The 17688-nt window shown below is 40.5% G+C and overlaps 1 protein-coding gene across 3 annotated transcripts in view; it reads left to right on the top strand.

Moving 5' to 3' along the window:
* Positions 1 to 598: 598 nt before the first annotated feature.
* Positions 599 to 17688, top strand: part of ABCB11 (ATP binding cassette subfamily B member 11) — an 84196-nt gene continuing 67106 nt past the window's right edge. The window contains exons 1-5 of one of the 3 annotated variants that reach the window (XM_086370828.1): positions 599 to 720; positions 2208 to 2229; positions 5442 to 5493; positions 6272 to 6510; positions 17394 to 17481. In XM_086370828.1, the coding sequence (XP_086226954.1) occupies positions 645 to 720; positions 2208 to 2229; positions 5442 to 5493; positions 6272 to 6510; positions 17394 to 17481 (477 nt within the window). In that variant the 5' untranslated portion in view covers positions 599 to 644. Of the gene's footprint in view, positions 721 to 2207; positions 2230 to 5441; positions 5494 to 6243; positions 6511 to 17393; positions 17482 to 17688 lie in introns of those variants that run through there. The other 2 variants (XM_086370836.1, XM_086370847.1) reach the window with 2 other exon arrangements.

Raw genomic sequence — 17688 nt, 5'->3', positions numbered from 1 at the left:
CCCCCTGCACATGACTCAGCAGTACCGCTTTGCTTCAGTGGCTACTCAGCATTTCTCCGAAGATATTCTCCACCATGACTCCTCCCTCATGTCCCTCTGGGCTGTCTCCCAGCAGTCATCAGCAACCCTCACCCTGGGATTGCTCTTCAGTCCCTACGCTCCAGCTCCCAGACACTGTGTATTTCAGGAGACTTGGGTCCCTGACCAGGGTACACACGGCTGCAGCAAGGATTGTCTGGTTCTCACTCCATTCAGACAGTCCCAGATCAGCTGCTTCACTCTCCAACAGCCTCAAATAACTTCCCCTGTGTCTCCAACGATTGCTTCAATTTGGGGATCTGACCCCTGCAGTTCCCCTAACCCCAGGTGCAGGTCCGGTCCTGCTCATCCTCCTCTTTCCCCTTCCTTCCTTTGTCCTGCTGAGTTTTGGATCTATGTATTCCTTTCCAGTGATCAGGGACTCCTGTCTGCTCTCAGCTGGTGTTCTGCGAGATCTTCTGCATCTGAAGGTGTATTCCTGATGTATCCACAGAGAGAGATGTACTGCACATCTGGCTACTCTTTTGCCATCTTGTCTTCCTCTGCAGTCACTCTTTTCTTTTATTTTCTAGGTTTTTTTTTTTTTGCTGTGAACTGCAATTGTTATGTCTGACTCAGTAATTCTTCGCAGTGTGAAGAAATTTGGAGAGGACAATCATGGTTTTGAGTCAGACAGCTCATGTAAGTGGCCTTTTATCTTATTGTCTCTTATACAAAAAAAAAGGTGAAAACAAAAGTGGAACAAACTAGTGAAGATATTCAAGGAGCAGAGAAAATTCAGCAACAATAAGTAGAATTATTACCTCATATTCTTCTTGCACAACCTGGGTATTTCTCCCAAGAATCCATGTAATGTAACTGCTGAGAGTGCTAGGTAAGAACGCATAAATCCTGGGAGAGTGAAAGCATCTCACTATAAATATTTTTTCCCTGGATAGACTGGGGTTGTTTTAGCACTTGCTCAGATGGTAAAGAATCTGCCTGAAATGCAGGAGAGCTGGGTTTGATCCCTGGGTCAAGAAGATCCCCTGGAGAAGGGAATGGCTATCCACTCCAGTATTCTTGGCTGGAGAATTCCATGGACAGAGGAGCCTGGTGGGCTACAGTCCATGGAGTCGCAAAAAGTCAGACATGACTGAGTGACTAACACTTTCAATACTTTCATTATTATTACCTTTATTCATATATTGCTATAATTGATTATAGTAATATGCATTTAGTGAGCATTGCCCTCTGAGAGGAATGGTACAAAGACACTGCTGGCCAGAGAGAGGTGAAGTGGATGGGGATCCACAGCACCAGCACCTAGAGTGTGGTAAGGCAGGTGATTCTATGCTATCATTATTTTCAAAAGTCCTATGATTTGACATTTTATAGAAAAGGAAACTGAGACTTAGATACATTACCTTAAGCTTGACAAAGATTGCATGGCTATTGATTAAAGGAGCCGTAATCCTAACCCAGTTCTGATTCCCAAATATGAGAAGTTAATCTTTGTCTACACTATAATGCCTCTTTACTCTGTATGAAATGAAATGAAAATGCCAGGGGAACCAGGATGTGCTGTCCCATGATGATGGTTGACATTAAAATCCTGGGTTCCTTTCACTGTGGCTTCCCTATGCCCATGACCCTGAACCCCCACTTTCACTTCTTCCCTTCCATCTGCTCTGACCTATGCTGGGGAAAATAATATATGCCTCAATTCTATGGCTTCTACTGGCACAGGGGTGTCAATGACATCGTATTGTCTGTATTTTATGGTCTGTATTTTAAGTAGATTTATGGTCTGTATTTTAAGTAGATAAATTCTGATGTTTCTAAAAAAACAAACAATAAATAAGTATTCATTTTATTTGGTAGTTCAAAAAAAATCAGATTTTTCTGTAACTAATTTACAAATATTGGTCTTTAGTTAGCATTCAGAAGATAAAAAGATTTCATTTTCTGGAGAAAATGTAGTCAAGGAAGCAGTCCTATATGTGAAAGGGTGTTTTCTTCTATAATACGGAGGAAGAGAGAGAAAGGTGAAAAAGCAAATAATTATTTTGTATTGTTCCATGAATAAAATAATCATAGAAATGTTTTTCCAGAGCAAAATTGTTAATGATTATGTTTCATTTTGTCATTATGATTAACTGCTTTATGTATTGTTTTTATCCTGACAGATAACAATGATAAAAAATCAAAGTAAGTGACTGCTTCAACAATGCAACACATTTTCAAAATAATTCCCCTAATATTCATATCAAAGGCACAAAGCAGAAGTAATATATGTTTTATATATGTTGCACTGCCTACAAATGGTGTATATAATCCATTCTTTTTCTCTTTAAAACATTACTATAATTTGATTTCAAAAATCTTTGGGAATATTCCTTCTGGATTAGGTTCAAATATCCCCTATATGTCCAGGAACCCCACAGAATTTCTGACTTAAACAAGCAGAGGAAATTTTGGATATGTAAGATTTCATGGTTGCAGAGGAAGTTCTTTTTACAGAAGAAAATCCCAATTCTTCCCAAAAGCAAATTGTAGAAACCTAAAATGTAGTGACTAGATATTTCTCTTTAAGAGTTAAAATTCTCTTAGAAACCAAATATCAGTTTATCCTAATTTGACTTGAGGACAGGATTAATGGAGTCTGATTTAGGAGATAAGGATGCCAGCTAAGTTTCTGAAATGGAGGTGGTGGAAAGGTAAAGGCTGAAGATGTGTAAAACATTTTAAGTGTTAATACTGCATGACAAAGAGAGCTGGTGGTTGTGGTAACAGTAGTATTTTACTTGGAATGGTAGGGTCAGTTGAGGACAGAAGAACCACTCTTGTCTCATTGGGTGGGAAACAGATGGAAAAGGGCATGGATGCAGAGAAATGAAGGATGCAGATAAATGAGCTTCAGTGAGAGGATGAGCAGGAAGGTTGAGTGAGTACTTTGGTTTTTAGAGAAAATGAACCTATGGCTGCATAGATGTGGTAATGAAGAGTGAGAAGATCACAGTGAAAGTTTGATAAAGCCGCTGAGGGGAGTGGGAACAATCTGTAGAGGAATTAAGTATAGTACCTTGGGTTGAGTTGAGGTTGGAGACCATATTCATCTATTCATTTCACAAATATTAATTGAGGACTTCTTGGGTATCATCTGCCTGGTAAAGCATGTGCCTGCAATCCAGGAGACATGGGTTCAATCCCTGGGCTGGGAAGATCCCCTGGAGAAGGAAATGGCAACCCACTACAGTATTCTCGCCTAGAGAATTCCATGAGCAGAGGAGCCTGGTGGGCTACAGTCCATGGGGTTGCAAAGAGTCGGACACAACTGAGCAACTAATACACATACACACATATTGGGTATCAGCCACTGGTTTAGGTGCTGAGGATATAGAAAAGAAAAAAAATAGGCAAAAATCTCTGTCTTGAGGAACTTAACATGCCTTTGAAGAGTTCGCCCCTTTAGTGAGGGAGACATAATAAACACCATAAATAAATAAAATATATAGCATGGTAGATAATGAAAATTTATCATCCCCTTTCTAAGAAAAAACAACAAACATGGAAATGGAGATTTGAAATGATGTGGGGGGACAGTTGAAATTATAAAGACTTTGACCATGGATGGCCCCCTTGAAAAGGCAGCTTTTGAGAGAAGGTATGAAGGAGGTGAGGGAGTTCTCCACTCTATTATCCAAAGAAAGAACACTTTGGTGAGAGGAAATAGCAAGTGCAAACACTCAGAGGTGGGAACAGATTTGGTGCGGATGAAAGTCAGCAGAAAGGCCAGGCGGCTCGGGTGGAGTGAAGCAGGAAGAAACAAGGTAAGAGAGTCAACTGGCCAGATCACAGAGGGCTTTGGACGTGTCAGCAATGGTTTGTGATTCCACCCTGAGCTGGAAGGGAAGCTTAGGGCAGCTGAGCACTAAGCACAACATGTGTTGATATCTGTTTAGATGGTGGAGAGGTTGTCTTCAGCAGGCCAAACAGCCTGGCTTCAGAAGGAGAAGGGGGAACAGCGAAATGCAGAGATGGAGTTTCCAAAGATGAATTTGGAAAAAAGGATTGAGGATGATGGTGAAAGCATGGTCCAAATGGCTGGCAATGGGACCTAGAATGCCTGGAGGAGGGAGAATCTTTTTTTTTTTTTTTAACTTTATCTTTGGTTGTGACAGGTCTTTGTTGCTTTGCTCTAGCTTTCTCTAGTTGCAGAGAGTGGGGCTACTCTCCATCTGGGCTTCTCATTGCAGTGGTTTCTCCTGTTTCAGAGCACAGGCTCCAGGTGCATGGCTTCAGTAGTTGCTGCTTGTGGACTCTAGAGCACTGGCTCAGTAGTTGTGACGCATGGGCTTAGTTGCTCCAAGGCATGTGGAAACTTCCCAGACAGAGGTTGAACTCCTGTCCCCTGCATTGGCAGGCAGATTCTTATCCAGTGTATCACCAGGCAAGTCCAAGGAAGGAGAATCTTGATGGTGTTTAGTGACTGTAAGTAAATGGAAGGTTTAAAGAACTGGGCTTCCCTGGTGGCTCAGATGGTAAAGAATCCATCTGCAATGCAGGAGACCCAGGTTTGATCCCTGGGTTGAAAAGATCCTCTGGAGGAAGAAATGGCAGCCCACTCCAGTATTCTTGCCTTGGGAAATTCCAGAGATAGAGGAGCCTGTTGGGAGAGTGGGACATGACTGAGCAGCTAACACACAAAGAACTGTGGGTCTCAACTGAGATGACAAATAGGTATGGAAGGAGGAAGGAGGTGAGAAAACAAGATGCATGGGTATTCCCAAAGAGCCAATGGAGTAGAGCGGTTCCAGGTGAAAATAAGACCTAAGGTGTATTCGTGGGTAGATAACCTAGGTGAATTAGACCTCTTTGGCATTAGAAAGTTCAAGAATGGGTTAAGTACAATTTTCTGAGCAATAAATTGAATAAGAAATAGTAAGTAAATGTGGTTTTAAGGGAAGTATGGGAGTGTTTGAATGTTTCATATCAGCACTATTTGATGTAGCTGCAAGTAAGAGCTAGAAGCAATAAATTAGATAATACAACCACCAAAATTTACTCACAAGGAAATGAAGGTAGGTATAAATTGAGGGTCAACACTGAGGTTCCACAGTTATTTGTTACTGCAACTGGGGGTGCAGAGTACTTTTTGCTTTCTCTCAAAGAGAGAAAAAACCTCTCTGAAAAAACCTCAGTGAATCTCTACTGAACAAGAGACACAGCTATATTGAAATTGCTAGAAGAGGTAAATCTAAAAGTAATAGCCAGTTTTTAAGATATCAGTTTTGGAAAGAATTTCACAGCCAGTGGGGACTTTCATTCTTACTAAAGAATGACTCATGAAGTGACGATTTAGGGAGAATTTCTCATTGTTTTGGAAAGGATGGTCTGTAAATCCCTGTTTTTCTCCTCAGGTTACAAGATGAGAAGAAAGGTGGTAGCAGTCAAGTTGGCTTCTTTCGATTGGTAATAAAACTATGCTGATTAATGGCATAGGTTTTGCAACTATGAGTTGTTCAGATCATGGAGAAAATGTTAATTTTTTAGTCATATTGGCAGGTGCTTAACTATAGTGATCACTTGTTTCAGTCATAAACTTTGTCTATGTGACAACATGTGGATTAGTAATTAGAAACTATTGCTGATTAAACACACATTCTATCTGGTAGATCAGAAAAGTGTTCTAGAAGATAATCTCTAAGTCCCTAATGATCATTTTAGTGAGGAAAATTGTCACAGTAATCATGTTATGCATATTTTTTCTTATGATGCCTTTAGAAGTTCCATAGTGTAGGTATTTTCTTCAAATTTGCAAAATGGAGACATTTCGGGGCACAAGCAGATGCTCTTCATGATCAATATCAGTTCTGGGAGCCAATTTCTACTATTGCTGAATAAGCCATATGGAGCATCTACACGGCAATAGCATCAGCGTCAGTGATTTTTTTCCCTCTAAGTTGGGGATGAAAAGCTAAGAACTAAAGTCAGCTCTTGGGGTAAAGAGAATGAATTAAGAGGCTAGAAAAGAAAGAACATGAGTTAACAGGGTAACAGTTTAATGACTTGGATAATTGATGCATCGTTTATTTCAGTGTTAGTAAAACTCTACATTTCAATTAAAACGATTCCCTTAAGACTTGGTGTTGAACACTATTTATCAGAATCTAGTAACTAAAATTAAATAGTCCTCCTACCTCTCCTGCTTTTCACCCATAGATGATCTCTGAATCCTTTGTTTTTCAAGTTTCGATTTTCTTCAAAGATTGACATTTGCCTGATGTCTGTGGGGAGTTTATGTGCACTTCTCCATGGAGTAGCCTATCCAGGCGTGCTACTCATTTTTGGCACAATGACAGATGTTTTTATTGAGTATGACATGGAATTACAAGAACTCAGTATCCCTGGAAAAGCATGTGTGAATAACACCATAGTGTGGACCAATGACTCCCTCAACCAGAACATGACAAATGGGACACGCTGCGGGTAGGCTGCTATTTGTTTTTACTTTTTTTTTTTTTTTTTTGCTCATATCTTAGATTGTAATTCAAAATGTGTAAAGAGAACCTTATGGAAGGACCTGGAGTGGTATCTAACATGGAGTGAACAGAAACATATTTACACATATTTCTATAAATTACTCTGCCCTGATGTTCTTATTCCACTGGGTTTTAAAATCCCAACAACAGCAACAAAACACAGAATTGGAAATTACTCATTAAATATGTACCCAAATTTCACACTTTGTAGACCGTAGGCTCGAGAATGACATTATCGATACTTAATATCATTGGAAGGTGACTCATAAATTTTACTTGAGTCCTTGTCATTCCTCATATCTGAGACCTCCTTTTCCTTCCCTTCCTCTTTCTTCCATCCTCCCCTCTTTCCTTCCTTCCTCTCTTCTCTTTTGTCCCCCAACTTCTGTGGCTGTGGCTGATGACCCACTTGACACTAGTCTTCTCTCTACAATGGGAATTTCATCATTCCTGTGCTTTCGGACTTGGAGTAGGGGTCACTGGCCTCAACTAGCAGTTGAGTTGCTGTGAAAGAGTGGTGTGGTGCTAAGAACAGAAGACAGCCATGCAGAGTTAGCCAGAGCTCACTGTGTCCCTGTTCTGTCTGTGATAAGCCTGATAGGCTGCCACGTAATCAGTGAGTCTGCAGTATACACAGGGTTGACTCACTGTCACAGCATGGACTTTGCAGCCTGCCTCATGCTGCCTCAGGGCCAGAACAAGATCATTTTCACATATAAATTCACTCAGGTTCAAGAATCAAAAGCAGGGCACATCCTGGCTAGAGAGGTACTCGGAATGGCTCCCTCAAGTGATTCATATTTTTCTCCACCATTTAAAATTTTTTCTATAGGCTTGACTCCAGATTATGACAAATCCTTCTAAACTGCTGATGTTCTTCTATAATATTTGTTGTTAGCATCTTTCATTCATCTACTCATTCAACCAAAATTTTTGGAACACCAGTTATGTACCAGGAAAATGTGTAAGCATAAAGGCTACAGTGGTGGCTTATGAGTAATGGTCCTTATCTTTGTGGAGCTCACGTCTAATTGGTGAGACCATCATGAAATCAATGACCATGCAGATAAGTATGTAGTTATAAACTGGTTAGCACTTGACAGAAAAGTACAGGACAACATACAATGTACAGAATTATCCTTAAAAAAATAAGCCTACTCATAAGAAATAAATTTCCAACATATAAATGTGTATATTTCTCTTCTAAATTTGGAAGTAACATAACAATTTGTATAAAAGAGAGACTGTCTTCAATGACAGTCTTTAAAATATTTTCACTTGCACCATGTGGCTTGCAAGATCTTAGTTCCCCAACCAGGGATTGAAACTGAGTCCTCTGCAGTGTAACTGCAGAGTCCTAACCACTGGACACGCAGGGGATTCACAATGACAATCTTTTATTTTCTTTCATTTATGTTGGAGAACAGAGGACTTGAACTGATATTTACAGAGTGATATGACTACAAAATGTGAACTAATCACTTCCCCCTTTGAAAAAAAAATCCATTCAGACTTACATATGTAAAAAGACCCCAGTTGTTAATAACATCAGTCCATCCTAAAGGAAATCAACCCTGAATATTCATTGGAAGGACTGATGTTGAAGCTGAAGCTCCAAAACTTTGGCCATCCTACGAGAAGAGTTGACTCATTGGAAAAGACCCTGATACTGGGAAATATTGAGGGCAGGAAGAGAAGAGGGTGATGAAGGATGAGATAGTTGGATGGCATCATCAACTCAATAGACATGAGTTTGAGCAAACTCTGGGAGATAGTGAAGGAGAGGGAAGCCTGACATGCTGTAGTCCATGGGTCACAAAGAGTCAGACACAACTGAGCAACTGGAAAACAATAAATTAATAACACTCATGAAAACAAACACTTCAAGTGAAAAATCCTGAAAGTATATCCTATAATGCCTTAAAAATTGGAAATAAATGTTAGAGGGAGCAGTATTTGAGACATATTCAAGATAACAAGTGCTCATAAATATTTACTAGATAAACTGAAGAATGAATATGCCCTTAATGTCTGCATCACTGGCATCCATTAGAAAGGCTGCCTACCCATTACTCACTGGGCTTCCCAGCTGGCACTAGCAGTAAAGAACCCACCTGTCTCTTATGCCAAAGGAGACATAAAAGATGTGGGTTCAATCCCTGGGTCAGGAAGATCCTCTGGAGGAGGGAATGGCATCCCACTCCAGTATTCTTGTCTGGAGAAGCTCATGGACAGAGGAACCTGATGGGTTACAGTCCATTGGGTGGCAGAGTTGGACACAACTGGGGAAACTTAGCACATACCCATTATTCACACTTTATTGATTCTTACTGGGTCATATACTTGAAGGTGAGCAAATTGTTCAAAGCAAATAAGGGCTTTCAGAAATTCCTTGGCTTTGGCTGAATTCACATGATACCAAGCATGTAAATAGATATCTGTCTTATTAAAAAAATTTTTTTTCATAAGGCTATTTGAAATTGTGTAGACCACACCTTTCTTAGGCCTTTACTAGGAGCTCACACAGAAGAGCTAAATATTTTAAATGTGAGTTATTATGGTCACTGACAAGAATACTGCTAATAAGCAGTATTCTGAATAAATGTTTGTTTAGCTTTCATGTGATGAGATCATTGTGAAAATGAACTTGGGTGGGACAGAAGAGAGGCAGGGGATGTTTTCTTACCAGGAAGTAGTGAATGTGCCTCCAAAATTACCCAACTCTTTCACAGATTTCTTTCTTGGAAAAAGTACAACATTAAAAGTACAATGTCTCCACCTACTCTAATCAGTGTGCTAGTCTTGGACTATACAAGCAACTCAGTGATCTTATCAACATAAACATGCATGTACAATGTAGGAGCTGGCTTTTCTCTTTCATTATATTGATTTCGACATATTAGTTATCATCCATTCGATGGAATTTTGGGCTGGAGGCTTCCAAATGGCTGAGTGAATAAGGCTGAGAAGGATGGCAGAACATTAGGCCTTCTGATTAGCTTCTCAGAATTTGTTTTCTCAGAGTAGTCAAATAATAAGGTAACAGAATGAAAGAAGAAAGAAAAAAAAATCACGATGCAGTTTACTTTTTTTTTTTAAATCCAATTAAAATGTAAAACTCAAATGGAAGCTACAAGGCCTTATAACTTAATTGTGGAAGTGACATACCATCATTTCTGCTGTTTTCTGTTGGTCACACAGACCAACTCTGGTGTAATTTGGGAGAGGACTACACAGGAGCGTGAATGCCAGGAGGCAAAAATAATAAGGGGCTCCTTGGGGAATGGCCCACGACCACTGGGATGTTCGTCCTTCCCTACTCAACATGGATGTGTTGATGCAGAAATCTAAGTCTGTACTTCCTCTTGGATTTCAGTCTATGTTCTTAGCAATATACATTTATCTTATGCACTCAGGTACTATTTTGAAGTTAGACACTGAAGATCACGTACTTTGAAAAACAGTTTTATCAGGATTTAATTCATATACCATAAAATTAACCCACTTAAAGTATACAGCTCAGTGGCTTTTAGTATATTCACAGAGCTATGCATTCATCACCGCAATCAATTTTAGAACATTTTTGTTATTTTGCTGCTGCTGCTAAGTCGCTTCAGTCGTGTCCAACTCCGTGCGACCCCATGACGGCAACCCATCAGGCTCTGCTGTCCCTGGGATTCTCCAGGCAAGAACACTGGAGTGGGTTGCCATTTCCTTCTCCAATGCATGAAAGTGAAAAGTGAAAGTGAAGTTGCTCAGTCGTGTCCGACTCTTAGCTACCCCATGGACTGGAGCCCACCAGTCTCCTCCATCTACGGGATTTTCCAGGCAAGAGTACTGGACTGGGGTGCCATTGCCTCCTCCGTTTGTTATTTTATTATCACTTAAATTTCACTCCCCAGTTCCCCATCCTCCCCTCAGCCCTAGACAACCACTAATCTACTTTCCATCTCTGTAGATTTGCTTATTCTGGACATTTCATGTAAATGGAATCATACAATATGTGGGCCTTTGTGACCAGGTTCTTCAACTTAGCCTAATGTTTCCAAGGTTCTTCCATGTGGTATTAATAGCATAAATCAATACTTCATTTATTTTAATTGCTGAATAATATTTCATTGTATGAATATAATACATTTATTGTGTGGATATAATGTGTGGATTTATCCATTCATCAGTTGATGGACATTTGAGTTGTTTCCTCTTTTCAGTTATTACAAATGCTGCTATGAACGTTTGTGTACATGGTTTCCTATGGACACATGTTTTCATTTTTCTTGAGTAGATACCTAGAAAGGGGATTACTGGGTCAGATGTTAATTATATGTTTAACATATAATTGCAGAATTTCCAGACTGTTTTTCAAAATGGCTGTACCATTTTATGAGCTTCCCAAGTGGCTCAGACGGTAAAAAATTTGCCTGTAATGCGGGAGACTTGGGTTCGATTCCTGGGTTGGGAAGATCCCCTGAGAAGGAAATGGCAATCCACTCCAGTATTCTTGTGTGGAGAATTCCATGGACAGAGGAGCCTGGTGGGCTACAGTCCATGGGGTCACAAACAGCCGGACATGACTGAGTGACTGACACTTAACATGTGTGAGGGTTCCAGTTTCTTCACACTCACACCAATGCTTGTTATTATCTGTATCTTGACTGTTTCTCCATGCATGCATGCGTGCTCAGTTGTGTCTGACTCTTTGCCACCGTATGGACTGAGATTTCCAGGCAAGGATACTGGAGTGGGTTGCCATTTCCTCCTCCAGGGGATCTTCTGACCCAGGGATTGAATCTGAATCTCCTGTAACTCCTTGCATTGGCAAGTGGATTCCTTACCACTGAGCCACCTGGGAAGCCCTGACTGTAGCTCCAGTAGGCTGAATAACGGCCCCCAAAGATATCTACGATATTTCTGTGAATGTTACCTTGTATGGGAAAAAGAGTCTATGCAGATATAATTAACTAAAATATCTTGGGATTGGGGAGAGTATACTGGATTACCCAGGTGAGCCCTAACTGCAATCATGAGTATTTTTTAAAAAGACGGTTACTAAAAAGAGGCAGAAGGAGATCTGACTTTAGAGAGAGAAAGAGACAAAAGGTGCCTATAAGGGCCTGAAGTGAGGTCCCAAGCTCAGGAACACCTGTAGCTACCTGAAGCTGGAAGAGGAAGAAACAGATTCTCCTCTAGAGCCTTTGGAGAAAGTGCACCCCCGCCGGCACCTTGATTTCAATCCTGTGAAGCTGATCTCAGACTTCTGGTCTCCAGAAATGTGAGAAAGATGGAAATATGTGTAGATATCAAAGGGTGACATAAGGAATCTTTGAATAAAGAAAATATTCTGCTCTTCATTGTATCCAAGTCAACATCCTGGTTGTGATAATGTCCAATAGTTTTGCAAGATGTTACCACTGGGGGAAAACTAGATAAAGGGCATGCATAATCTCTCTGTAATATATCTCACAATTGCATTAGCCATTCTGGCAATGTGCTAGCATAGTGTGAGGGTATTCTATAAAGCATCTTTACCTAGTAATAAATCATTTGTCCATAGGTCAATGTCCCACGCATTGAGGAATATGGACCCTTGCTATTTTGGAAGTAGGATATGGATACATTTCTACCAGCTGGGTTGCCACTGATATGCACTCTAATGCAATGGTCCACAACCTTCTTGGCAGCAGGGACTGATTTTGTGGAAGACACTTTTTCCCCATGGATTGGGTGTGGGGAGGATGGTTTCAAGATGATTCAAGTGCATTGCATTTATTGTACACTTTGTTTCTAACCTAATTCTGCCACTGAGCTAATGGGAGGTACCTGTATGTGGCCCAGAGGTTGGGGACCTGCTCTAAGGTGTCAATGCTACTGAGTCTACAGTGCATAAGAACCCCTATGAACCCCTACAGTTCATAAAAACCCTAGTGAAAAGAGAGCTTCTGGTGAGTCAATGCCTCTTGTCATAAAGACCTCCTAGGTATCTTCAATGAGAAACCTAAGTCTTTAGTACATCTGAAACCTTGGTATACATTGCTGTTGTCCAGTCACTAAGTCATGTCTGATTTTTTGTGACCCCATGGACTACAGTGCACCAGGCTTTCTTATCTTTCACTATTTCCTGGAGTTTGCTCAAACTCATATCATTGAGTGATTCAATTTTATTTATCTTATTTTTCATACAAAGCAAGGCAAGAATCCTCATATCATCTATTTTACCTTTTCCCTCTAAATGATATTTTTCTCCCCTCTTCTCTCTTTGACAAATGTGCCAGGGCAATCTTAATTTACTCAAGAAGGCGTATGTCAGTTTGGTGTTAAAAAGAAAGACACTCAAATCACCTATAAAGTTTATAGAATACTTTCTAGGATTTTATAATCACAATAATTTTCCACCATGCAGATGATAAAGAGTCTAATGTGCAGTCAAAGGATCGAAGTCAATCTCCTGTTTTCCTTCCTAACAGTTCTTCTGATAGGCTTGCCCTATTGTCCCAGAAATATTCCCAAGTAGTCTTTAAAACTCTAATGATTCTTCCCGGAATAAATAAAACTGAGTTAATGATTCATCTCTGGGGTGCCTCATGAGTGAGAAGAACCACAAACCACACATGTTCCTATCCACACCCCCCAACAGTGATGCAGTTCTCCTGAACTTTGCCCCATTAAATCCCACAGCTGAGTCAATGGGTCCTTCATCCATGACTGGCACTGCATTTTTCATGACAGGCACTCTTTCACCTCTGCTTCCATAGTCTATAGAGTAAATACATCCCAGGGAATCTAAGTAAAACTTTCTGACAAATGCTCATAGTTTTCTGTTTTGGGGACACACAAATTTTATTTCACAAACAGAAAACCAAGAGCATGCACTCATTTGTACATTAGAAATCTTTACTCATCAGTTCAGTTCAGTCGTTCAGTCGTGTCCGACTCTTTGTGACCCCATGAACTGCAGCACGCCAGGCCTCCCTGTCCATCACCAACTCCCGGAGTCCACCCAAACCCATGTCCATTGAGTCGGTGATGCCATCCAACTATCTCATCCTCTGTTGCCTCCTTCTCCTCCTGCCCTCAATCTTTCCCAGCATCAGGGTCTTTTCAAATGAGTCACCTCTTCACATGAGGTGGCCAAAGCATTGGAGTTTCAGCCTCAGCATCAGTCCTTCCAATGAACATCCAGGACTGATCTCCTTTAGGATGGACTGGTTGGATCTCCTTGCAGTCCAAGGGACTCTCAAGAGTCTTCTCCAACACCGCAGTTCAAAAGCACCAATTCTTTGGCGTTCAGCTTTCTTTATAGTCCAACTCTCACATCCATACATGACCACTGGAAAAACCATAGCCTTGACTAGATGGACCTTTGTTGACAAAGTAATGTCTCTGCTTTTGAATATGCTGTCTAGGTTGGTCATAACTTTCCTTCCCAGGAGTAAGTGTCTTTTAATTTCATGGCTGAAATCACCACCTGCAGTGATTTTGAAGCCCAGAAAAATAAAGTCAGCCACTGTTTCCACTGTTTCCCCATCTATTTGCCATGAAGTGATGGGGCTGCATGTCATGATCTTATTTTTCTGAATATAGAGCTTTAAGCCAACTTTTTCACTCTCTTCTTTCACTTTCATCAAGAGGCTCTTTAGTTCTTCTTTACTTTCTGCCATAAGGGTGGTGTCATCTGCATATCTGAGGTTATTGAGATTTCTCCTGGCAATATTGATTCCAGCTTGTGCTTCCTCCAGCTCAGCATTTCTCATGATGTACTCTGCATATAAGTTAAATAAACAGGGTGACAATATACATAATACTCATAATACTACCTTATACACTCTATCTTTGTAAGAATTTAGGTTTTGAAAAGGTCTCTCTGATTGTGGATACTTGTATATAAGTTTATGATTTTCTAGATCTTGTTCACTCTAGGGGTCCCCTTAAATCATCAAGAAAAACTAGGAATGTGGTAAACACAGACATATTAGCTCGTTTGGAGACTGTCAGAAGGGCAGTTGTTTCCTTCCTCTTTAGTATTTTTCAAGTGAAAGAAAATTCTAGAAACAATTGAGTACCTACTATGTGTAATGTATTGTATCAGGCCTCGGCAGTGAAAGCAAGCAGTCTTTGCTCTCAAGTCACTTGCGGTTTACTAGCAAGAGAAACATGAATATACTCGAAATAAATATATTCAATAAAAATATTGAATAATAGTGCGAAATGGCAATAAAAATCTGCCATGGAATAATAGTTTGTTCTGAATTAAATAAATTATAATTAAATACTTGGTCTGAATTCAGTAGAGGGAGAGAACAATTCAAACTTGGGTCACAAAAGAAAGGCTGATAGAAGCAGAAAGCTGGTAGAATGAGAACATCTAGGCTAAAGATGCTACTTTCTGATTATCTAAAGAAATGGATATCTAGCTTGTCTCTGTGGCTCAGATGTATCATCAACCAATGTGTTAATTTCCCAGTGACAAAACTTCTTATTTCCCGAAAGCAATTTAAGAATCATTTTTTTCTTCCCTTCCTGCCCCTGCCAATTCCAAACCCTGTGTCACAATGTGATAGCTGTGATGGGAAAATGCTGTATAGCTTCCTTGCTTCCTCACAAGTTCTTTGACTTCAGCCTTAGAGATTGTCCAGGAGAGCAAAGCTTTCTGGGCTGTGGTCAGCAGAAAGACTTGGTGAAGAAATTGTTTTTCTCTTTCTATGGGAAGGTAACAGGGGCTTCCCTTATGGCTCAGTAGTAAAAAATCTGCCTGCCAATGCAGGAGACATGGGTTCAATCCCTTGGTTAGAAAGATCCTTTGGAGAAGGAAATGGCAACCTATTCCAGTATTCCTGCCTGGAAAATTTCATGGTCAAAAGAGCCTGGTGGGCTACAGTCCATGGGGTCACAAAGAGTCAGACACAACTTAAAGACTAAACAACAGCAAAACAATGGGAAGGATGACACACACATTTCTCCCACTGTTACTCTGAGAGGAAGGAGTTGAAAAGTTGTTACCTAGAGTAGGTAACATGCCGGGGTCCAGCCCCAGCTGATTCAGGGTATTTGAAGGGGAGACAGCTTCGACGAGTTCACTGGATACAATAGCTTTATTTAAATATTCATTAGAGATATAAAGAGTAATAGAATGAGGATAGCTCAGCAGGAAAATTCAGTGGAGAAAAGAGGCTGAGTAGCTTGGTTTACACGGGAAATCAGTATAACCTGTGACATCAGGTTAGCTCTGACCACGGAGGCCGCAGGCGCCCTCTCGAATAGCAGAAGGTGCTCCACCTTAGGCACCTTCTCGAGTGGGTCTTAGAAGCCCAGGCAAATAAATGGTCACAGAGGACCTCCATGCTCCAGATGGAAACTTCAGCCAGAAATTGAGAAAAAGAATGACATGGGGAGACCAAGCTTCAGTGAGCAAGGCCCGTAGCTTTATTTTCAACAGGAGCTTTTATACCCTAAGTTGCACATAGAGGATAATAGGGGATGTGAAATCATACAAAGTCAGTTTTTGATCCTTATCGAAACCAGGGTTTCTTTTCTACAAACTTATTATACAAATGGTTTAGGTGATTTACATCATCTTTTGGCCAGAAGGCCTATTAACATTTTATGACTCTTGACAAAGGTTTGTCAACTGTAAGACTTATTTTCTCTAAGAGTAATTATTTTAAGGTTTGGTGCCATCCTCCGAAGGTGTTAGATAAAGTTGCATTCCTATAGGGCAGAGGTACAGTGGGTTTACAACAAAGGAAAAAATTTATTACCTTAAGGGTCTAAAGTTGCTAACACCAAGGCCATTACTTATTTTTTCTACATACCAACTATATTAATTAATACACATTCAAGGATACAATACAGGGGATGTGGAAACTTGGCAGCAAGCATTGGCTCATCAATGAAATCTTTTACTAGTTTTATTCTGACAGTTTCTAACTCTCTGAGAGGCTCTAAGCTATTTGAATATCTTAAGCTTCCTGTGCCTCTCGAGACTGAGAGACTGTAAACAATCTGCATAGCTGTAAGAGTCCGGGTAAACCTGTCAGGCGAGTTAGAGAGCTATCTAAGGGGTTTAGATTTAAACACTCCTAATGCCCAGGAACTTTATTAACTGGAGCTGTAAGTTAACTCTTTATCAGAGAGAGGGAGATGGTGGTGGGGGACAGCCCCCAGTAAAGTCAGAAGTGAGAGCACAAAGCAGTAAAGTAGGCAGACTGGTTTTTGCGGGGTAGATGCTCGAGAATATCCTGGGGGACTCCTGAGGCTTGATCCCGCCTTTGCGTATGCCGAGCCTCCTTCCTCATGACCTTTGCCACGGGTGGAGCTCCTCACTTTGGCTCCTGGCAGTAACGTAAGTTGTTACTTAGAGTAGGTAACATAAGCCTCCTGATTTATAGCACACATCTCTATACCAGTGCCTTTGCAGACACTGGTCTGGCTTTTTGAAATCTTTCTCCAGCTGTGACTGTGCTTTCACTAGTAATGACCACAAGTGAAAGGAGCCTCAGTGGACAGAGCTCTAGGCTGCCATCTAGGGTCCCCTGTCTTCCCACAACTGCCTATTAATTACTAAACAACCCTCACCTCTCTACCATAAACATGAAGGAGGTAGGCACGTTTGCTACGATGGGTACCATGAGGTCTGTTTGGGGATTTGGATTGATTGTAATTCTACACAGATAAAATGCTTTGTCCATTTTATTTACAATATGTATGTAACATATAATGTGTATATTTTAAATATATAATATGTGTATTTTAAAATCCTCTGTATGAACAAAGGCAATCTTTGGTAGCTAAATCCTACCTGTGAGTCTTACCATTTTTTCCCCTCTTTTGAAGGTTTCTGGACATTGAATCCGAAATGGTCAACTTTGCCAGTTACTATGCTGGCGTCGCTGTCGGAGTGCTTGTCACAGGATATTTTCAAGTTAGTGACACCTGCATTTTATTTATAGATCAACATCTGGGTTCAAAGACATGACAATGAAATACAAAATGTGTTCTTTAAAGTTATTCAGAAGCCCCAAGGACTACAGTTTTATTTCAGGGGATGAAGAGGATGGAAAGAATTTTTCCTCTCAGCTGGGGAGGAGGATATGGGCACTTGCATAGACAGGTAGAGAATAGACATTCA

The sequence above is a fragment of the Bos grunniens genome, chromosome 2 (genome assembly GCF_055505025.1).
Source record: "Bos grunniens cultivar Pamir isolate PY7600 chromosome 2, Bosgru_T2T1.0, whole genome shotgun sequence".
Lineage (NCBI taxonomy): Eukaryota > Metazoa > Chordata > Mammalia > Artiodactyla > Bovidae > Bos > Bos grunniens.
This window is presented reverse-complemented; position numbering and strand designations above follow the sequence as displayed.